We start from the raw sequence: 24,735 nt of genomic DNA on the forward strand, positions 1-24,735 counted from the left end.
GCTTCTACCACAGTACTCTCAGTTGGAAACATTCACGCACAGTTAATCTGACTTGCCCAGCTGGAGTCGCTGCAATATCACAGGAGACATGAAACAACTGGGAAAGGCTTAATGCTCCTTGGCTACCAGAAGCTCCTCTGATGCTCTGTCAGTCAGAAAGAGCAACATTGGCAAGACCAGGATAAAATCCACAGCCTGAGAAAGAATGAAAAAGAATTTATTTGCTGCTGCATCAGAAGAAGATAGGGAAGTAGACTTGCACCTGGGGAAAAGAGTGGCTTTTTTTTTTTTTTTTTAAATCCAATTTAGATTCTGTGCTGCTTCCCTCCTTTTCCATGAGCTTACCCATGCAGGGCTCAAAGAAAGCAGAGTCTGGCCCCAAGGGAGTTCAGATACAGCAGACTGATCTACCAGCAGGCTACAATATGTTCCCAGAAGGTGCAATGTAATTCTGAGGCCAAGGAACAGCCTATTAGCTCTGCATGCTATTAATTTTCATGAACAGTTCAATCCAATGCTCACAGAAGCTGTTGGGCATCTTTCCATTTTGTCTAGCAGGGCCGGGATTAGGGCTTATTTATCTTTTCATTCTATACCTTATCTTTAATTGTGAAGCAGTCCTAGCAGTTTAATGCAGCTCTGCACATTTCAAGCCCTTCACTAGGCTCTGTGCCCAGCAGCACATGAGATGCTGTCTACAGGTCAGAGTGAAGGCATGTCACAGTCAAAGCCACTCATGAAGAATTAAACTTCAGGCTTGTCTGACTAAACTTCTCAATTCAACAAAACTCCCCAGTTTTGCCAGGCTGAAAAAGCAACCCTGCAGGTTCTTGAGTCATGTGCCAAAACGCCTGCTTCATCTTCTCTGGAACTGGAAATGATTACTAATAGGTATTCTTGCTGAAATGATTTAACATAATGTGCTGAATGAGATCACTAAGTCAAAATATCTTTCTCTAAGTGATTCTCTTCCTGTGTGCCTGAATGCTAGAGGGAAAGGACAGCATGAACTGAATTCTTTTGCAGGCTTTTGCATTTAACAAAACCTCCGAGTTACCACAGAATTCACATTAGGAAGTTTCACCCAGATTCATTACAAGAGGCCCAATGAAGCACATCTGCCTGGCAGGCAGCAGGGGATGGAGAACAAGGGTTCAGGTCAGCCTCTCTTAATCAAACTTTTCCCTTTTAGAGTATTTAGAGTCTAGATTGGGAAATAAAGATGGGCAAGAAAAACAGGTAGGCATGAAACAAAGCTCGTGAGAAAACAGCACTCTTTGCCTTGAAAGCATAGCCCTGGATGTGTTATTGCTGTTGTAGGCATTACTTACATTACAGCAGGCTGCAACCACCAAGAGAAACATGGGCTTTGGGAAGGAACATGGCCTGGCACCACAAAATGCAGTGCTACATAGCAGGGCACACAGCGTTCTGCTGAGAGGCTGGGCTGCTCTCACCCATCCAACTCTGTCAGCCTCAGAATTAACTTATTGAGGTCAGTACTCATAACAGCAGTATTGCAGACTTGATTCACTCTTCCTCTCTGAGAAGGCCCAATACTCTCTGCCCAGTATAGCTATTACCTGCCAACCTAAAGGATGATGAATGTCATTTATATTGCAGTAATGGCTAACCACTCCATGGAGACTGGGGACAGGCTGTGCTATGGACTTTTCAAACACGCACTGAATGGGAACAGCCCACAGATGGCTGAGTGTATTAAAGTGCTGAAACACTTCAGGGTAATGTTCTTGAATGCTTTGGACACGGTGACCCCCAGCAGCTCCGCAGCACTTGTGCTGACTGCTACAACACAGGGTGCTGAGGACAGTAAAGATATTCATAAATTACACGCTTATCAGTTATTGTGACATGCCGTTCCAAAAGCAAAAAATCTCTCATTTTCTTAAAACATGCAATTCCTTGATGAGAAGACTTTTAAATTCTTCTATTGATAAATTAAAAAAAAATAATTATATTTCAAATGAAACAGAAAAGAGAGGAAAAAGAGATTCTGATTAAGTTTTCCTAATATTTAGCTGTCAGTTTTGTTATATAAGAAAAATTTATAAATAAGGATTACTCAAGATGTAGATGAGAAAAGTGATCCAACAAGAAAATATGAAGAACCTGAACCTATGAAACAAAATATCAGACCAATTTAACTTGGACTTGTGCACTTGCAGGATTAGCTTCACATAATTGCAAAAAAAAAAAAAAAAAAAAAAAAAAAAAAAAAAAAAAAGGAAATTAAAAATATTTGATGTGGTCTTTTTTACTGTTAGTTGCTCTCTTGGTGTATTAGGAAAATCATCCGGTGACTTCTTTCATATGCATCAATGTATTGAGATCTAAAAGACTAAGTGATGTATTCCAAGAACTGTGTCAGAAAAGGTGTCATCGAACAGGTTTAGGACCCCTTTCATTTCTTTTCCAATTAATGTCCCAGTATTGAAGATCTAAAAATATATTCAGAAACTAGTTGGATGGTATTTGTGTCCATCAGCAGCCTTATCACAAACCAAGTGCTAAAGATATACCTTACCTTTAAGAATACCCTTTACATGTTACAGTTCTAGATGAAGCTGTCTCGGAGCTTTATCGCGAAAAGCCTGAAGATACCAGAGCCCAGTAAACACTTTACTAAGCAGGGATCAACCACACAGTTCCTTTTTCTGTCTTTTCAGTCAGCAGAATGGTCACCCTCAATCCAAAATGGGACAAGTAAATCACATGGCAAGAGCCTGTGAGTATTTTCTAGCTGTCTCAACTGTAGAAGTCTCCTAAGAGGACTGATGTCTCAACATCTGGGCATTCTTCTTCCTGTCAAACACTACTGAGCAATGGGATTTGTCAACAATCTGCTCAGCATATACAGATGACAACTGCAGAGTTTGGAGAGCTCAAGGGCATTTATAGATAGATAGGGAATTGAGATAGATGTGTTGAACTAGGACAGAGACCCAGAATCTATGAAAATTATACACAATTGCAGTACAAGTTCTACCTGCAGTAATTAAACCAGACACCATGACATGCAAAATTCAGGCCAGGTGTGCTTTGCAATTACAAAAATTGTTTCAGAGATGCTAACAGCCTCAGTGCCACACAATATGAAGAAGAGGAAAGATGTCTGCTGCCTAAACCACAACTCTGTCTATCACTAAAATATTCAGAATGAAAGCTTCATTTACAAACAGGTAAATGAACAGATTGTCCTAAGCACAAATTTCATGGATGATGGATTTAAAGGTCTTTCCTGCACCTACATCTCACCTAATGGTACTCTACTGCTTATAGATTTTCAGTCTGTTGCTCCACCATGACCTACAAAAACTTCCTCAACATTTTAAGAAGTCTTGACTAAGAGATGTATCTTGGTACAACAAAAATGAATCATAAAAAAAACTTTTGCCTTACTGCAATTATCTCCAAATAATTTCTCAGCTATATTTTCAATAATCTGTCCATTTTTTATATTTTAATACAGATTTATTCACCACCCTTATGACAGCATACTGCTTAAGGCCTTCTACCCTCTGAGTCCAGTGAGCGACAGAATTTGGCATCAAATTTCCACAGCATCAAATGCTGTAGGTTTTTTTCCTGATAACCTAACTGTACAGTGAAATCTGTGGTCAGATGCAGTCTTTACAAAAGCATATGTTCACTCCTTGGTATTCAAGAGTAGCTGTTTAGACTCTGAGGCTATGTTGTTCCACTGAAAGATATATTATCACATCTGTGTCTAAATATTTTTGCTTCCTATGTCTGCTACAAGTAACATCTACAATTGCTACAGCTGAAAATGACAAGATAAAAATAATTTCCACCGATTTGTCATGCCTTTTGCATTTAAAAAACACTAAATGTATAGCCTATTTCATTAACATTTTTGCTTTTTTGTATTTACATGTAATGAGAAATAAGCACGTTAAAAATAATAAAATGGCATTGGAAAAATGACAAAAATGGAAACAGAATTTGTGGGTTGGTGCAGAATTGAAAACCACTTAACACATTTAAAAAGAAAAAAACATTAACTTCCAAGTTGCCTCACTTTAATGCTTTTAAGTACAGCACTGCATAGGATGGCCATCACGTACTGACATTTGATCTGCTTGCTCAGCAGTCTCATTATGAGGTTATGTTAGAAGGGTTCTCAATCTCTGTCTTTCATGTCAAAAGTAAACATGTTTTCACCACCTTAAGTCAGGGAATCACAGAATCACTAAGGTCAGAAAAGACCACTGAGATCACCAAGTCCAACCATCATCCCACCCCCACCGTGCCCACTGCCCATGTCCCTCTGTGCCACATCTCCACATTACTTGAACACCCCCATGGACAGTGACTCTGCCAGTGCCTCATCACTCTTTCTGATAAGAACTTGTTTTCCTAATATCCAACCTCAACATCCCCTGAAGTCATTATAAAACTTCAAAATATACATATTTTTTGAGAGTGGCGAGTTGTCATCATGGATATATCACAAAGGAAACAATACAGAAGCATAAAGTGTCATTAATTCTTCTTCAAGCATATGGTATTGCAAAAGCACTGAACGTGTTTACATTAATTACTTTTAAAAAGAAAAGGAGATGTCACATTTGAGATGGAGGATCCTACCAAGCTCACTGAGAACCACATAAATCTAACAATAGTGAGATTTTTTTTTTCATCAATTCATTGTGACAGCTGTCAAGCTGAGAAGAATTTTTTATTAATACCAAAACAATTGTGCACTTAAACAAAAGCCAGTAATTGAGTCACAGCTTATGTCCCCAACTCTGTCATACAATCTGCACATATGCAGATATTACACATCTATAAGCAAAGTTACTCTTCAAATTTTATTTTTGGGGCTGCAGTATGATGTGCCCAGAGCCTGGGCAGAACCATGCAGAAAGCAGGCCAGAAGGCAAGCTGTGAATTTTCAGTACTGGGCTTGGTGCTCAGCACAGGCTTTCTGCAACCAATAAAGATGCAGGGAGCCTGTTAAATAATTCCACTAAAAGCAAGGCTTGTATCTCTGATGTGTGAGCTTCTAACTGTGAAAACCACTTTAAATAAGTGATAGAAAACAGCCCTTACCTCTTTGTAGACATCATCATTCCTGCTGAAGTCTCCTGACCTCCTTGGAAGGACATGGACATGAACATGCTAGAAGTGTGAAACCAAATAATAGTTATTGCCAAGACCGTGACTTTCTTTTCCAGATTATCAGCATTATCCTCCACTCGTACCAGTAACCGAATAGAAGTCCACAGAATTCCACATGTTCCATAAAAGCACCTTAGCCCTTCAGAGATTGTAAAAGATGTTCAGGACAGTGAGTGAAGGAACCACTAGTATATTACAGAGACCATGCAGGTAGAATGGCTATCGGAAGACACATTCTGGGCTGTACAGCACTTCCATTACAACATCTTTTGCAAGATCAGAAAGAGCTTAATATCTTGCTTTTTCTCCCATGAAGCTGTAGCCCAACATAACATATCCAGTGGTGCATCATGTGACCCCAAACCTGCAGGGCAAGAGAACTAAAGGTCCAGATTTACAGAGCCCGAAGCATAAGCATCACTCTCCTGATGGCAAAGCCATTGCTCAATGTAGCAGTGCTAAGGGAAGATAAGTGGCAGAGGTAGCTTTGCTTTCCAGCATGGGGGTTACGTAAGGGACAACATATTTTCTCACAAATGCTGATGAGATATGGGGAAGAGGAACAAAAATAATGACAAGCAAGCAAACATGTCACTTTGATGTTCGTTACTACTACTATCTTTTTTTTCTTAAGAGATTACAGACCTTTTCATGCCAGATAGGAATTACACAATTCAAGATATTTCGTGACTCAAAATCTACTATGATTTTAAAAGAATCCCTGAGAAATCAAAAAAATGCTGATCTGCTGCTCTGCAGTGACTTCAGCTAAAAAAAAAAAATATTTACAGTTTTGTATCTTTTCCCCTTCTATTCTCTGTATACACAATAAACTGAATTTAGATAGCTTGCATCTGATTCAACTTGGTGAGTTGGAATCAACTGAAATCCATGAATCCTGCTAAAACGTTGTCAAATTACAGCTCAAGTCTAATAAAGACCAAAGAAAACCTTGACCAAAAAACTTAGTCTATTTGTAAAAAAAATCTAAACACCTACATCATGCTACCTTCATCTACAAGAACATTTGTTCAGTGAATAAAATGAAATCACAAGGATGTTTCACTTAATGAAAGTCTGAATACCACTTGTTTTTCTTAGCTTATCCTAAAGAAACCAAATATGCTACTCCTTAAACCTCCATTATCCACAGCTTTCAGCACATGCAGCCTAGAGATGAGGATGCTTCTTGAGGGTTAAAAACTGTTTTTGAGTAATACATCAATGATAGTGTTCTGATAGTGTATTATACTAATATATCATGAGAGCGATAGTGTTCTTGTGATGTATTAATGCAATGTATCATCTGAACATCACTGCTCCTCATGACAAATGACTCAAAATCACAAGGTAAGTTTAAAGATGGTCTTCGAAGCCCCAGGCTTCGAATTTGGCTTTAGGACAAAGAGAAACTTCCAAGAAAAACAGTAGTAAAGATTATGGTTTGTACCAACAATGTGAAATTTCACCAGCACACCCCACCTAAATTTAAACAGATTTAGATTTAAAATTTATGTATAAAACTACAGAATTATCTATCAGGTTTTTTTTCCTCTTCTTGTACAAGGATTTGATACCATGGCTACAAATATTACTTCTCAGGATTTTCTCTTGATATACATGGAGACAGCCTAATGTCAGATATCAATAACTATTATGTTCCAAAACTTCCATGCACTTAGAGTCATTTTTATCTCTGTGGCAAAATGTTTCAGGGTACACACAGGAAAAGCAAACAGGATGTGGCTCAAAGCTTAGTGCAGAGATGCTGTACTGCAGATGCACAGAGCAGCACAGCAGGTAACAAATGAGCCTAATGTGAGCTTCTGCCCCATATGGGCTCATGTGATCAGCATGAAAAAAGGAGAAGAGAAAGCGTTTAGGAGAGCATATGGGGCACTTGGCATCACTGGGGACATTCTCAGGCTTTGTCACCTTTACTACATGCATTATGTTGTTAAACAACACTCAGCTGCTCAGCAAAATCTGTCAACTGTATCAGAAAACAAATCAGTATTTCCAGGTCTGAGGTAACTACAATCAGTTATCAGAGAGCAAATTTTTCTGGACATTCTAATTATTTTTCTTAATATTGTTCATGGGATATACACAAATCTGAATTCTTCCTATCATTTATATAATAGAAAAACGCCATGAATAGCAATTATGTCTCAAGGAGATTCCCTCTCCTCAGCTTTAGGAGAAGAAAGAAGAACAGAGTAGAGCAATGGTTCCCATGTAGGAACCACTCGTTTGCCATTCAGCTGGTGGCTTCCCCAGCTTGGGGTGCTGATATTGTTCTTTAATTGATCATTTTGCTCTTCACTGTTATTTTTCTTTTATGGCTGAAGCCAGACAAAACAAAAACCTGCAAGTCCAAAAGAGACATTTGCAGTTGACTGAAATGTGTCAGTAGATACAAACTAAACATTTGGCTGTATATATTTCGTTTAACTGAACAAACAGATTTAGGCAAATCTTCACTCAAAACACTATTTGGAGAAGAAAAATCCAAACACTGTCTATATAAAATGTCAAAATAAAGCATTTCAGCTCTTCCCTGTTATTGCAGATACCCTCATGACTGGTGAGAAGCATTCCAGCAGGCTGTATTCAGTCACTGTTGACTGTACTCCTTTTCTCTCTCCGAGGAACTGCTTTCCCCACATTTTGCATTGTTTTGATTAATAAGCAAGAAAAGTGACACACAACAACCAAAACATTCACATTAACAGACCAATCAATATGTGTAAAAAACATGCAGACACGTGTTTGCATTGCCTAACACGTTAGCTGCCATTCCCTCCTCTTGTCAGACACTGATGGAGAAAGCTGTGCACCACTACAGGAGACAGGCATACTGGATGTCACAACACAGGGACATGGCATGATGCACCCAGGTGGTACATCAGGCACACATATCTTGACATTGCGTGGTCAAATACACCTGAGTCCCACTGGCTGCTTCTAATACCTAGGAAGAAGAGCTTATGGGAGAAGAACTTTAAAGATCTTTACACCCAGACTGGACAGAGAATTAGAAAAAGTAATTCGATGAGCAAATCTGCAGTGCAAAGAGGTGCTCTCAAGCCAGAGATCCTCACATTCCCAGTGAGGCAGGGGGAGCTTGAGGCTGCTGCTCCCACCACTGCTGAAATCTAGCAGCAACACAAGCATTGGGGGGACTTCATATCTAAAGTTGATTTCCAATGAGTCAGAGTTGCAAAACACTCATAGAAATCTTGACCAAAAAAAAAAATCTCTGCAGGCTGTTTTGTTGGAAAAAAAGACAAACGCCACACACTGACATCATGGGAGTTTTGCTTCTGCACTCAAGGCCATAGAGAAAGCAATGTTCTTAGTTATGGCTGTTTTTACACACTGAATTATGGTCGAATAATCAATGTGTCACCACTGTGCTAGATGTAAAGCAAAAATATCAGGCAAAGATAGACACTGAAAGATTTCCTGAGTAGACTAGAATGATGAAGATCAGATGACCATGCCACACACCACAGGGGAGAACATGGACATCACCTGCAATAATTCATGAATATTACGTTGTGTTCATTCAGCTGCCGTGCTGATTAGCGAAGCAACAAAGCTCTGCTTCCAACAGAAAGCAAGATAATAGCCTTCATAAGAGCTCCCCAGCACTCACACTGGGACTATTAGCAATACATGTTGCTATAGGATGAATGCATAAAGTCTGGTGGTGGATCACATAATGCTGAGCACAGGGGGTTGCCAAAATGCTGGCAAAAGGACCGACTTCCCTCAGCTGCAAAGGCAGCACGTGGCTGAGCTGTGTCTTCAAGCAGCAAAACCAGATGCCTTTCATCAGCTCAAGCCATTCCCTTGTCACTTTTTGGTTTTCATAACAGAGAAAACCTGTGGGTTTCCGTAGTTCTGTGGTAAAGCAACATCAGGAAAGGCAGTAATGTGGGGCCTTTCAGGGGAGATCAGAAAGAGTGAGCCCCCTTGCACAAGCAGGAGGAAGGGCAGGAAGAACACCAGTGATGGCAGGCTGCAACATGAGCTGGCCACAGAACTCCCCCCCTCCCTCCCAGTCAGCTGGTTCACAGGGAAAAAGTACTGAGGCATACAGATAACACCTTATTTGCTGCAGAAAGTCCCCTGTCCGTTGCAGAGACATGGGCTTCATACAGGAGGCTGTGATAATGCTTCTTCTAAACTACCAGATTAACTGTAGAAATTCCAAACTAATAACCATTCTCCAAGTAAGGCTGTCAGCGGGTGATAAAGAAAATCAACCATAATACTGAGATAGCCACATGAAAAATAGGGCAATTTTGTCCTTTCTGTAAACTGGGCTTCTATGGAGCCCTTGTTTGCTATTCTTGATTAACTGCTCAATTATCCCTGTTAGAAAATTATTCTGCAGAAAGCCCTGCCTGTATATCCACAGCTCATTAACAGAAAGCACTCCCTCTGCTGTCTGCAAAAATATATCACATCACCCAGATGCTAGCAGACTTAGTACAATTGCTTTTTCTTTGTTTTGTAAGCCAATTTCTATGGTCCTTGACTTGCAGACCCTGGAAAGGACATCTTCATGGTGAAGCAACTTTTGTTCAGTGAATATTTTTGAGTTCTTGATATTTTTCCTATTCCCACGTTGGTTGGGATGGAAAAACATATGGAAAAAAAAAGTCCTATTCAACGCTTTTAAAAATTAAATACAAAACAGTTTGTATCAAAATATTCAGTTTTCACAGCCTCCAATATTACTGCCAGCATAAATTCTTCCTGCATATTCAGAAGTTGTAAGTTACATAACGCAAGACCACTTTAAAAGACCTGTTATAAAAAAATCAAAAGATAACAGGAAACTACTTAAAACACTTCCCTACAAAAATGCCCAGTTCTTAGGAATTGTCATCTTCCTTAACTGCAGTAGGCTGCACACAAGATGCACACATGTGCTGCCTTCTACCAGAACAGGAGCTAAAGCATTCTGGTGGTAAGGGTTGCTGTAAATCCAAGAACACTGCACAGAGTTATGTTCTCTCACAACACGTTTGCTATGGCACTAGTTTATTAAAGCACAAAACCAAATCCTGCTTTTCTACCAGCACAAGTAATGTAAGGATACGATACAGACAGAAAGGAGCAATACAGACAGGCAGACCAGACACCACCAGGCTGACACACAAAGGAGCCTTTGGGGATCCATGTGTGTACCTCTGTGTGGCACAACACTGTACATATAACCTAGGAGGGAGTAGAAGAAGCTTTGCAATGATCATCACCAATGCTTTTGCCATGGGTTTGTCTTTTGGATTATATCAAGATACTTGTTCAGCGCTGAGAACAAGTACTTGGGAAAGCAGCATAACGGAAAGAATTTGTGAATATATCAGAAACCAAACCAAGAGGGGGACTGGCAACTAAGTACATCTTCAAACACACAGACTGAGGAATGTGCAGATTCAGCATCCTCAATAAATAATGTATCTGTCAACTACAAAGTTTTAAAGAAATGAGCTGTGAATGAGCTGAAAAGAGACCTAGACCCAATGCAAACATGCGCAGGAAGATTTTTAAAGCCTCTTGAGATCTGAGGTTATAACTTCCACAGCTGAAGGCAACTTTACCATTTACGTGAGAACCGCCAGCCTCTCCCTCCAGCCCCAAGGCTAAGCCAACTGGCACAATAAAGATGATAAATAGTCTTTTCATTGGAAGTGGTGCACCAAATAATTTCCTGAAAGGCAGTATATAATGAAATGGAAATAAAGGTGGAATGATGCTTCTGGACTGGTATTTTCTGACCCCTAAGCCAGACTCTAATTCCAGGAATGACAGTCCCCACACGTTGGTAGGAAGGTCAGGCCAAGGACCACCACCACCAGTTCTTTCCCACATGCCCAGCAGCTGCAACTTCAAACACTGCCCTGAGAACCAATAGGAAGAACTACATACTGACCCAATCAAGGACACTGAAACTGCCACGCAATCACATCAGCAATAATAAGACCATAACACTGTGAGACCTGCACAGCAGCATCTGTTCTAAAATGCTAGAGAACTACAGAAACAACCCTAAGCCCTGGCAGCCCCTGCAGAAAATATTACTTCCATTTTGTAGATGGGAAGGCTGAGGCACATACCAATGAAGGTGCCACAGGGTTAGGAACAGCTGGTGAGCACCTGCCTTGCTGTTCTGCTCCTTCATCTTCCTTTAGGGTCACTTTGCCCAGGTGTTTTGTTGCAAATTTGTTGTTGTTCAGATGCAAATGAAATAGCAATTGTATTTCCCTTCACCTCTGATATTTAGTTAAGTCTTGATAAACGCATATTGTTTTAACACTTGTGATACATATAATTAGGGTTCTTTATGTTTCAATAAAATGTTCCATAATAAACATTTACTGCTCTGTGAATAAACATTTAAATGAAGCTCCTAATGGGGGTTACATGTTTTGAAGCAGTTCATGGCTTTGCTGAAGTCTCTCCCTATAGTTAATGAGAGTCATTTCCATAATCTGTGCATTATTGCTTAAGCCTTCCTTTAGGAATATTTTACAAAGTAAAATTCTGTGAAATATTATCAGCCAAAAGAGAAAATGTTAAGAGGATTATCAAATTGTCCCGTTAAAGGGACAGTACAAGCTTTCATTTTCCCTGTGAGATGCTAACATTATAATCACATAGAATCTACTTAGTAATTATCACGCTGCTGCAGTGCATTATTACTGTGTTTTTCCCTCAGAGATCCAGTCTAAATGAAAAGGATGGGAGACCCTGGAAAAGTCTGATTTGAAGGGCAGTATAATACTACTTCAGTTTCTCAAATTAATAAGAGTGAGGTTTGGAAACCCCCAGCCAGACCTTGCAGATGCCAAGAAAGGTTGAGCCCCTTGGAGGAAGCAGGGGGCTGCACGTAGCTGTGTGCAGCTCTGTACAGTTTGTCCCAAAATGTCAGCCCTACTGCTGCGTGATTAACACCCAGAGCCCCAGCCCATTTTTGCAGAAACTTCAACCCATTTTCTCACCGACTCCAGTAACTGCAGGGCTCTGTGCCCTGAGTGAGATATAAAGTACACAGAGGTCTAGGGAAATATTATTGTTGGAATACACTGGGTTTTCAGTTCTCCAGCGTACCTGCAATGATACAAGCACCTGTAAGGTATTTCTTCCATGTGCCTGAGTACATTTGAAGAGACCATAAAACTGAAATATATCTTCTCTCCGCTAGCAGGGAATAACAGCACTGCAGCAGTAATGGCCTACTCCTCCTTTAAAGCAGGGGGCAGGGAAGAACTTGGAGGAAAAATGAGAGACAATAAATCAGAAACAGATGTGATGGGGGGATAGGGGAGGGAAGGAAAGCTTTACATACTAGTTTCTTACTCTGAGTGGGAAATGATTCTAATTTGTGTGGTTATTGTCATTTTAGACAACTGTTGCAGCCCCATTCTAGGATTATGAAATGTTTCCTGCAGAATTAACACACTGTTTCCCTTTCATGAACTAAAGGTAAAAGAGAGATGCTAATGTAAGGAGAAAGAAAAGGTTTCCAATAACAATAGAGACCAAGCCTCCTAACACCCTGTGAAGGATGAAATGTATTCAGGCCAGGGCGCTTTCCATCACCACATCTATCAGTGTTAGGGGAGATTTCTGAAGCTCCGTGTTAATACTGAGGCACTATAATACCCTAAAGGACACATTCCCCAAGAACAAGCATTTATCTGTGTATACATACAGTATACACAAGACTGTATTTAGTTATTTATAATATTAAAATTACACATAGCAGGTCTGGATTCCAAAACATGGCTGTTTTCCCATTTTACTGCCAAATACGCACATTCATCTCTAAGGCTTAGCTGCTTCAGTTAAACCTTTTAAATGTAAATTATTTTGTTACAAAAAGCTGATTGTGGGAGTTTTTGTATTTCAAAGATGGTAATTTATGTGACTGGAACAAAATAAAACATTCAACAGAAACAGAATTTTACTTGATCAGAAACTTTTATGTTTCCTTACAGCTTTCTTTTTATATTTTCCTCCTGCAGCAGTGGCCTCTGTCTTTCAATTAGCTTGAAACAGAAGATCTTAGATAAAACCATAATTCAATGCAATTTGCATGTGTGTCATCCCCAAATTCACCTCACACTTCATATATTCTTAAGCTGTTGATAACTGATTCCTGCAATCTCTAATGCCGCTACTCAGCCATCCCCCGCCCCCCCCCAGTGGTCCACTGAAGTCTCTGGGATGACAGAGGAAGCAGAACCAGTCTGCAGGTCCTTCCTATTGTAATCTCAAATCATTTTGATTGTATATTCAATGAGGAGCTTAGAATCAAGAAAGCAAGTTTTGACAATTGATCACATGACTCCAAGACAATTTTATTTTTCATTGACTTACTTCCTCCTAGCACTGTTGAATTGGGATACAAAATGGTTTTGTGGAAGTAAATAGCCTCTTTGAAAAAACAATACTTCCTAGGTCACCTATCCCATTACTCAAAGGTACTGAAATCCCTGTAACGACCTCAGTCTCAGAAGCTACTGGGTCAACCCTTGCGGAATAGGGCAGTATCAGCATCAACACAAGCCACCTTTGAATATTCTAACAACCTATGCAAGTTAATATGATATATTATCCCAGGCTAGCAGTGCAAAAGTATTTTCATTCTTGATTTCCCAGGCACTTTCCTGCTCAAGCGAGTGGCAAAACTCCTAACTTCAGGTTAAGTCCATTATTTGAAGAAACCCGTCAAAGAGAGGAGTTAAAAATGGCAAAGGATGTGCAATACTACAAACCTACAAAATAAAGTGCTTTCCACAGTCTTTATTCAGTGTGTAATTTGATATCAGATTAGAAAAGGTGTTTGAGACAAGGATGCTGACTTTATTTTACATGTAAAGTATTTTTTATAAGGTTTTGCATGGCATCAAACACCTATACATCATCCACCTAGTAGCTCTAGTGAATGGCAACAAGAGCAGTGCTGATAACAAACACAAAGAAACTCATCTTCCACCCAGTGTTTGCCAAAACAAGAACTCAGGTATTTTAACTTAGAAATTTAATTACAGAAATGTATATTGATTTAATCTTTCTTCATATTCATAAGCCAGCTAGAGAGAACAGCAAAGTGTTCTGCTTAGTACACTTTCACCTTAGTAAGCAAAAATTACCTTTGTTGGAAAAGGAGCTCTTTCAAAATTGAGTAAATCCACAAATTCCTTTCAGGCAGAGGTCTTTGGCAATTTATGATTCACACTGGCATTTGCCAGGAACCCAGCTGAAAACACCAGACTTGCTGTCCTGGAGACCTTTCAACAGACAGTTTGCCCAAATGGACTTCGACTGTGACTAGCAGGCCATATGGGCAGAAGAGTAGCAGAGGTGAACAGTTTGTGATTACTTACCTAAGTCATTTAACCTTCAGAATTACAATTCTGCACACTCTACCACCCAACAGGAGGCTGTACAAGCAGGTGAAAAGATAGATGTCTGTTCCTAATGACTGTTTAGGAGACTGCTGAGCTCTGGTCTGTGCCCATGTTGGTTCAGTTCATTAATGTAATTAACCAACAATCAATCTTTTTAAATTAGTTACACAAAAACAGCTACTGCCAGATCAACTGACATGAAACTTAGGTCACACTCCATTTCTGCACGATTTAACATCCACACTGGAACAGAATACAGGGACTGGAAGCATCAGAAACTGGAGCCAAATTCATTTGAAGCCCTACAACTTAATTAAAGCATGCAAAATCTGTGCAGCTGGCTTGGTCATATTTGCTCGGCCTTCCGTGCTTGCAGCTAAACACCTTGGCAATAAGAAGAGGTGCTCAGAAAACAAAAGACAAAAAATGATGTGCTTGAAAGATACAGTAGTGAAGGAACGTAGATAATTTTGAACAATGCAACTATATGAAGGGCTTGAAATTGGAACTTGCTTCCGCAGTTCACCAGTGGCTCTGTTCACAGAAACATTTTAGATGGCAGAAGAAAGCAGGAGCTGAAGCTGCTGTTTGTTCCTGATCCCTTTCTGCGGACTAAGAAAAGACCAGCAAAGCAAGCTTAGCTTTCACTGAACAGAGGGTACCTCAAAGGGTTACAGAACAGTTGTGTCATCAGCCTCTGCACACAGATCTGCTGTCCTGGGATCAGAGCTGAAAGCAGCTTATAACAGGCTCACAGATGCCTCCCTCTTTCTCCTTCCTCCAGGGACGGGGAAAAGGATTTGGTTGGCCTAAACCTGCTGCAACGTGTTATCCAGAAGCACTGGCCAAGGAGTTGCTAAGGTGACCAAATCCTGCCCTGCTGCTCACCAGCCCAGTGCCAGAGGGACAGGGCAGGGTAGCAGCTCCACAGCCTGGTTTGGGCTGTGCAGGCCTTGCATTGCTCAGCTGTAAGCCATGCTGAGCACAGGCCCTGGAGGAAGCAGCTCAGTGACCGCTGGCTGTGTGAGCCACAGCCAGGCTGCGAGCAGGAGCCCACACTGCTGGGTTAACTTTGCCTGGTGGGCACAGAGCATCTGCCAGCTCGGTGTGGGTGCCGTCAGCCTGGCTTGAGACAATTTCATTCTCAATCTTCTAAGCTGAACCTGAACTAAACTGCTTTCCATTTCCCCAAAAGGACAGGTTTGCAAGTTTGCCTTATGCTTGACCATTAAGACAGCAGCTGGTCTCTTTTAATCCCTTGCACTGACTGAGCTGATCCAATTGCTTCCACCAGGCCTAACGCAGACAGCACAGCTGAGCAACTGTCATGAAAGTGGGTTCATTCCCCTAAAAACACCTGGAAAGGGATGGGCTTGAGTCTCTTCATGATGTAGTTCTGCAAGAGTATGGCAGCACCCAGGCTGAGAGTCTGCAGAGGGATGAGCACATCCCTTGAAGTGCTGAACACCTTCCCTCCTGTTTGCATTGCATGTGGCAGTATCAGTCCAAGTCAGAGCTCCAAATTCCCCTTACATGAATGATAAGTGAAACACTTACCTGGACTTAAAGTCATGAAACCAGGCAATTGGGCTGCATTTAAGATTTAATATTGGGAAAACTCCTCTGGAAGAGCAGTCAGGCACCAAAGCAGGCTGCCCATGGAGGCATCATCCCCACAGGTGTCCAAGAAGTGTTATAGATGCAGGATCAGGGGATGTGGTTAATGGGCAATATTAGTGGTAGGCAAATGGCTGGACTAGATGATTTAGAGGTCTTTTTCCAACATTAACAATTCTGTGACTGTGATTTTGATGGGGTTTAACAGAAAAAGCAGGAAATGAGGCAAAGAGAGAAGGAAAAGGAGGATGTTTCATTTATAACTGCATGTAAATTAGCACAACTAGAGAAAAAGGCCTCTTTTAGGAGACCAAGGAATGTGCAACCTGTCACTTAGCACTCCTCACCCTCCACAACACTGCTGCCAAAAACCACCACAGCAGGTGCCTCTGGAAATAAGACTGAAGCAGACATAAGTGAATTTAAAACTAATAATAGCAGGAAACTTTAATGAAACTCCCTGAGCAGTTAAAGCAGCTTTTCTCATACAGGATTTTTTAAGCTTTCATAACTCTGCACTCCCAAAAAAGTGACAGGCAGCATATTGTCACTTTGTGCATCTCTCTGAACACACATGCATCTTTTCTGCAGCATACACGTAACAGCAAAATGCAAGGACGCCTTGGGAAATCATTTATTCATTACCACAGTGATCTACCTATGCCACTGCCCCATAATATAATGATATACAAGCTGCTAATCACCAGTGGGCTGCTTCTGTGTCCAGAGGACCAAGTTATGGGACCTGGGAGAGCACAGCTTGTGCCCCAGGAGAGACCACAGGTTTGGATCTGCCTCACTCCACAAACTGAGCGGGGAGCCGAGCTGTTCATGGGTTTAGTATCCAGCATCACTGCCAGAGTGAGAAGCAGACTGCAATGCACAAGGAATACAAAACAGAGACCTAGAGGGCAGGCAAAACTTTCATAAATTCAGCTCATCTACCAACATTGAAGGAATTACTAATCAGACAGAGAAAGCTACAGAAGTTTTAACATTAATTTTACTTTGCCATAGTGGCACGTGGCTAACACCCTGACACCTTGCCATTTACTGCAAGAGAGCTATTTATTTATGTAACCTACAGCTCACATTTAAATAATTAGTCTGCCTGATAAATTTTAGAACTTGCAATCTGTGTGCTACATTTTCATAGGCACAGCATATTTAATGCAGGTCCATTTGTTTAACATCTCCAGCAACATATTAAAGAGTTTCAAATAATTAGCAGAGTTAGCCACTCCAACTTTAGGCCATCTACAAGTTGTTTTGTTTTTTTTTTTTAAAAAAAGATATGCTAATTGTACAGAGTGAAGTAGCTGCTACAGATATGTTGCCCACAAGCCTAACAAGCTATGTTCAGAGCAATATGAGCCATCCAGGAATTAGCAAATCAGGTAAGATAAAAGAGGACTTGATCCAAACTTTCCCTACATCAGACTGCCATCCTTAGGTTTCTTTCAGCCTACTAAGCATACGGGCCCAGCTTTAAGAAGCACTGACAGCTTGTGTCTCTCTTTAGTGTCAGAAGCTCAATGCTTCCTTGTATTCAGATGCCAGAATAACCGCTGCAAGACCATACATCAGAGCTGAGTGTCTTTTACACCACAACACTCGTGCTTCAGGCCAGTTTTCTAGAAAGTAGAATAACACTCCTAGGATGCTATTCTGAAAGCATGAGTTTTCATTCTTCTGTAAGCAGCAGCAGGAGTTACAAAGGGATGCAACTAAGGAGGTTCTCAGAAGAATGGTTCTCCCTTACAGAAAAACCATTGGAGTGAGCTTGATTTTTGTTGCAATTATTTTGACATTGTCAGGTGAGCTAAAGCCCAGTTCTGTGAATCACATCATGGCAATCCCACAGCACCTCAGCAGAATAGCAATGCAGTAAATAATTCTTCATAGTTCAGATGGTATACATGAAAATAAACCTGAATTTCAGCTTAAAATTTGAATCAAGGAACTTGAGGTGAAAGCTATGAGAAAGGCCACTGACACATTCCTGCCACCTCAGAATTTACTAAACATGACCCAAACTAGCTTGTAACCAAGGGTGTACAGAGTAACAATTAGACAGCAAGTACATATCCTAACAACTAAAGCACAAATTCAGATATAAGTAATGTTTACTTGAGAGCTATTCTTCACATACTTCCTGTGAAAAGAAGCTTGTTTATTTGCTTCTCTGGTAACTGTTGCTCTTGGGCCAGATCTATAGACATGAAAAATTTAAGTCAGATTTCTGAAGTCATTCTACAACCAGCAGCAACTATGACATTGATGCTTCTTGTCAGATTTTCAAACCATTTCAGTACAATTCTAAGAACTTGCCACCTACATTATGGCCAGTTTAGAAAACAGTGTTTCATCTATGTTAAGCCTCCACGAAAACGTCTACCCACATGTCTTTCCAAAATGGTGCTTTGGCACTTTAGAAGCTTTTCTAAGTTGAACTATTTTGGAAGCACGTCAAAGTCCTTTGCACAGCAAGTTATTTTCCTGTTCAATCCATACAAAACTAGAATTAACCCTAGCATGCCTGTTTATCACAAAATCTTGTAGAATCACCTAGCATTAATCCCAGGAAAGTAAAATGAAGTCAAACTCACATTTAAAAATAGAACTATGCAGACTTCCACTACAGTAATGTAGCTGCTAGGAATATTTACCTCTGTTTTTCTACCAAGTTCAGTCAAGCAAATAAATACCCTCTTGCTACTACAACAGAAAAACAGAAGAAAACAAGATATGGTAGAAAAAATGTTGATAACTCCAGCAAAATATGTTCTTATTAGGTGAGGTTTGAATGACAGGAATATGTTGTCCAAGAAGAACTACTGTGAGCAATGACTTTTGGCAGAAGGTGTTGGGGGGATACTGCATGAAACTGGAGTACGTTTGGAAACTATCCTTTGTAATTAGCAGCTCCCAAAAAATGAAATCAACACAAAACCCACAGCCAACCAAAGAGGTATTTCAAAACAGCTTCCGAAGCTGTGTTTGACAAAACCTGTGCATTACTGAAATGCTAATCAGGTTGCAATAAACTAACTGATCAGGGAAATGGCAAGTTACATTAGGACAGCAGGCCAGCAGGAGGTTTCAGTCTGAAAAGGTTTAAATAGACTTGTTAACATCTGCTTGGGGTGCAGCTATAACGAAGTGATCTCCTTTCCTTGTTTGAGATTTTTGTTTGTTTCAGATTTTGTCTTTGCTAGTTTTATGCTTTTCCAGTTCTGACAATGAATTTTGTATCAGAGCCCTGGGGAAGCAGAGCAGACTTCAGCATTCACAATCAGCAGAAGTAGAAGATCGTGGCAATGGAAAGGCAGTTTAGTCCCCGAGTTGTTACATTCTTTCAGAAGCTTTTCATCTTATGAATACAGACCTCTAGAAATTCCCTTCACTCAAGGATTTCCTTCTTTGGGTGGGTATTTACTCAACAAGCCACCGTTGCTTATTTGCTTATACTCTTTCTGCTACCTCACTATGTCAGGGAATCAGTGAATGAAATCAGTCCACATGTATGTAAAATTAAAAGCAGGTCCCCAAATTCTGCAATTCACACTTGGTTCTACTCTCCTTCAAAAACACAGATTAACTCAAAATGTATCAGTAGGGTAATAGATTTAACAAAGCACTGAAACATTTCAAGTATTCTTAGATTCCTATCCTATTCCCATTGATTTAAGAAACAGCAGCAAAAAAAAACCACAACAGCACTATTTAATTAGTCAGAGTGGCTCTTAAAAGACATTCCAAAATGATATTTCTCAGTCTTATGTTACTTTGAAGCTTTTGTAGTGCCAGTTGGTCATAAAACTTGTCCTGCAGAAAAGGATGAAAAATATGGACCAAACAATGGAAGATCAGCATTTGACAACCATTAGTTAATGGAAGCCTTCTTAGGCAATGCTTAAAAATACTTGCTTCCACTTCAAACCTAATATTTTTAGCACTTTGGAACAAGAGCAAAACTCACTGAGGAAGCCAGGATGACACTGCTACATGGACATCTAAACAAAACTTCCAGTCTTAGCCCTGAAAAGAAAAACAAAACAGAAGTGCAAAGGGCAAGGAACACTCACATCATCCAAGCTAAAACTAAAGGACTTGCTTGTGCCAACCCAGTTTGTTCACCAAGATACCTGCATCTAAATTTAGCTTCCTAAACATTTGGCTTGATTTTCAGAGGTGATGAATGCCTGCAGCTCCTGTAGGTTTCAGGTACCCATTATTTGAAACATTTGGCCTTTAGTCTTCAACTCCGGATAATTGAAGGATTTAACATTTCAGAGCTAAGAGGTTTATCCAATCCAAAGTGCCACACAGCTGCAGTTCCTAGGGATGACAGATATGACACACAAGCAACTCAATGGCAAAGCAGGAAAAGATGATTATTCCACAAAGTGCTTGCACTTGAAAGACAGACTAATGACTTCTTAAGTGACATAATTTAATCCCAAGACTTCTCAAACACAACACTCAGGTTTTCTCTTCCTCAATTGCTAGAATGCACAAGGAAATTTTAACTGTATTACTGCTGGCCTTCAAAATACAAAAAATAAGGTGCGTCCCAATAGATCATATTTGCCAACAACATCCCTACATCACAGCTAGGCAGGGAAGCAAGACAGAAGAATCTTGTCCTCCCAAGAAGCACAAGACACAAACAAAGAGCTTGCAAAATAACATCGCCAGAGGATGCAGCAGGCTCAGAGACACCTTGCAGACAGCTGTCTGGAGTAGGGATTCTGGTGCTGGTGGTCCTACAGAGACCACAGGAACCCTGCTTACTAGAAAAGCCCCCATGGCTTCTGCACAAGGTTTACTTGGGAAGATTAAATTTTCACTAGTCTATCCAATGATAAGCAATATAGTACAGATAATTACAGCTGAAAGCATTTAGTCAAAAGCAAAAACAGTGAAAATATGTTTTAAGAAAGTGATAATATGTAAACCTCAGGAGAAAATTCTAGGAGCAGACTGAGACTAAGCAGTGCTTTCTGAGATGTGTGGTCCCTGCTCTACCAGGTAGAGACATTTGAGAAAGAGTAAATTCTATGCAACTATTAGACAAAAAAAAAAGAAAAAATGTTAGGAATTAATCTGTAGATAAAGTAATACCACCATACAGAACTGAGCCTATCCTTTTCTCTATCTCAATTTTGTACTGCTAGGAAAGTCACCTCAGCCAGAACATCACACAGTTGGTCACTTTCTGGGCATCTGCACGAAATATGCTGGCTTGGACTGCAGAAATGTTCAGCAATGACAAATGCAACTGTACTCTCTATGAGCAATGAGCTAAATCTGCCATTTAAGTTGTTAAGTACACATACACAAAAAAAACCTTAAGTTGCCACTCAAGCAGAATGAATATTGCTGAAAATGCGTATCGATACTTTGGAGACTTTGAGAAATTCTGCTGAGAGTGCCTGTATGAAAGCTAAGAGGACATTAATAACCTTGTAGTCATAGCAGAGTTTGGATAGCATCTCAGCAATGAAATGACACACTAAATGATAAACACTTGATTTGCCCACCCTGTGCAAAGAATAAAGCAGCAGCTTGTGATCAAGTTTTTAAGATTATATCACATCCAGATCAAAGATATGCAAGTAGTCTTAATTCTGCCTTTTCCTAATCCTTCAGAGTTTAATTTTATAGTCCTAACTCTTCACACATCAGTAATCGTTTACCCATTCTGAGCAAGAAAGACTTACACCCAGCATACAAGCACAGTAAGTTACAATGAAATGATCCCATGAATAACATAGCACTAATTTTAATCGCTATATTCATTAAATAAGATCACTGAAAACTTTTGTAAAATTAGAAATTTTAAGGTTGCATCAAGTAAGATTATTCTAATGAGATAAGACTTAACTCAATGTGTAACTTGTATAAATAAGATTTCATGCCAGGCTAGATTCTAGCTCAATTTTAATTTGATTTAGGACATCAACATCAAACTATGAGCTTTCAGATTTGTTTCAGTTAATTTCATGCTAGCTTTAAAAAGCTAAGTCTAATAATAATAGCATTGATAGCAATTGTATTGATTTATTTTCCTATTACAGGCAAAGTTTTCTGAGAAACACCACTGCCAGTATACAGACAAAACAATAAACAGGCAGAAGTTTGGTAGGGGCAAAGGAAGGGGGAACAGTTTATAAAAATGGCAACAGAGAAGCATATGTAGAGAGTGTAAGATTGACTTCATTGAACACATGGGACTTCTTGAGGCATGCAATTGCAATTCTCACCTAAGCACAAAGCTGCCATAAGATGGAGGGCCCTGCAGGGACAGTAAGAGGCTAGAATGCAGGCAGGGTTTTTCCTGATACATATTTGCACAAAACAATCTCCACATTTCTTACCTTCATTAAACAGTGCTAATAAACAATCACAAGGAGAGCTTCTTCAACAAGAACTCAAGAGACCTTTACAGTATTCAGTGAACCGAGTAGGAAATTACCACCAATTCCAGTTACCAAAATACAAAATGAAGACCAACTCTAACCAACACAAATAAACCTTTAGCTACTACACACTCAGCAATTACCTTCAATTATTAATGTACTCTTTGTATTACGATGGAAAGTGCAGCAATGCCAGCAGAGCAGCAAGGTTCCAGGCTACAGCAAGAGACACAGCCATAGACACAGAAACAAAGAAAATTCTTACCTTCAGAAGGCCTCAAACACACATGGATCTCCAGCAAAACACCCTCACCACCACTGCCAACTCTTAAATGAGGACTGGAAGGGGGTGGATCCTGGCTTCACCCCTTCTGGTCAATCAGGGCCATTGCATGCACCTGAGCTTCCTTGGGTTGGCCCTGCCTTCCCACCAGGTGCTCAATCAGTGCCTCAGGCTGTAACTAAGCACTCAGAAACAGGTTCCAACCACAGAAGTTACAAGCATTCATTTCAGTAACAATGATGTGCTCTTACTTAAGTTTTGTGACAGGTTCTGTCTAACAGGAAAAAAATAAAGAATATAGTGGCTGATAAGAACCTGTCTCACAAATGAAATGAATATCTGCAAATGAGAACACAGAAGTAGGGTGTTTCCACTATCTAGTGGGTATTAAGAATCAGCTGCAAGCTGTTAAAATTAGACTTGAGCTAAATGGACAGAGTAATTGAATAACAGGAGACCATGTGAGTGGTAGGAATATCAGCTGTGTAAATTGAGCAGCCCACTGGGGCAAGGTACAAAAAAAACGGGGGGGGGGTGAGGGGGCTTCTGAGAAGGGAACTGTGGTAGCTCAAGTGTGAAACAATCTTTGACTAAATCATTTTTGCAGCTGTGGGCAAAGCCACTTGATGGAGGACTTCAAAAGCATTAAGCAAATGCTGCCTCTGAGTCTGAAGAACAAAGAAGGCACCAAACATTGGCAAAAGTCACCACTGAAAATGCTCTTAAGACCTTCTCCAGCATGACCAGAGAAACAGATAGACAATTCAGTAGCTTAAAAAATAGATACGTAGTTTTCTTCAAGCACTTAGATTTTGCAATTTGTGCCAGAAAAGTGATATGGCTTATAGTAACACCAAGCAATCAGAAGAAAGCTCAAGGACATCTCTCTGCTGAACCTTTTTTTTTAAACACACTCTGTGCAGACGTAGCCTGAACACACACAGTCAGCTATGCTAACTTCATCATTCACTGAATTTTCAAAAAAGGTGCATTTCTTGATTTCAGCTACTCCACGGTACTTGGAGCTGTATAGTCAGGCACCAACTTTTTAAGAAGCAGTAAATATACTTGCATGCCTAACACTACCCTACTCTGTACTATGCACATCTATATCATTAAAAACATAGCAAACAAAAACACCCACAAGCTGACAAACAAAACCAAAAAACATACCACTAACCAACCATTTTCAATTTTCATGGCTTTGTTCACGTATCTTCAAGATAGAAAAATGAAAACTGAACAAATCCAGGGACGTTAGCTCTGTTTCTGTAATGCATGTTTCTTGCATTCTTGCCATATTACTGGCAGACAGATAGATGATATTGGTTACGATTGTCCTTGTTGCCTAACACAGCAACACAGCATCACATTAACTCTCTTGTTACCACACTCCAAAGCCTATCAGCCCACCTGCAGAAAAAGAATTCTTGAAAAATAATCCCTGTTTGAACCAGGGAAAATACTTCCTCCCCCACACTCCCTAAATATAAAACTGACAAATCAGTGCATACCATTGGACATCGTATCAGAGCTTTGGGTCAGATTTCATAATAATAATGCCTTTTGTTTTTACAAGTAAAGTCACAACTGTATTAATATTCTGAAAAACCTGAATACAAAGGGCCTGTAAAAACACGATCCATCTAAAATCTAACAAGACACAGCATTTGTGAATAAGTTCTCCCAGGTCTTTTTTTCATTCAGCCTGCGTATTTTGTTGGAAGAAATAATTCCCAATAAAATGGAAACTCTTTTTGCATTTATGCATAACATTCTTCCATGTGAAGCTCCTCTGGAGAACAATATGTGG

General features: G+C 40.0%; 1 protein-coding gene across 5 annotated transcripts in view; it reads right to left on the reverse strand.

The window, feature by feature from the left end:
• Positions 1-24,735, reverse strand: part of FHIT (fragile histidine triad diadenosine triphosphatase) — a 506,430-nt gene that overhangs the window by 73,732 nt on the left and 407,963 nt on the right. For 4 of the 5 annotated variants that reach the window (XM_052678999.1, XM_052678995.1, XM_052678997.1 and 1 more), the window contains one exon: positions 5,095-5,163. The exons of the other annotated variant lie outside the window; for it this stretch is intronic. In XM_052678999.1, coding sequence (XP_052534959.1) covers positions 5,095-5,163 — 69 coding nt within the window. The remainder of the gene's footprint in view (positions 1-5,094; positions 5,164-24,735) is intronic. 5 annotated transcript variants of the gene reach the window in all.

Source organism: Tympanuchus pallidicinctus, unplaced genomic scaffold (genome assembly GCF_026119805.1).
Source record: "Tympanuchus pallidicinctus isolate F22 unplaced genomic scaffold, pur_lepc_1.0 scaffold17, whole genome shotgun sequence".
NCBI classification, from domain to species: Eukaryota; Metazoa; Chordata; class Aves; order Galliformes; family Phasianidae; genus Tympanuchus; species Tympanuchus pallidicinctus.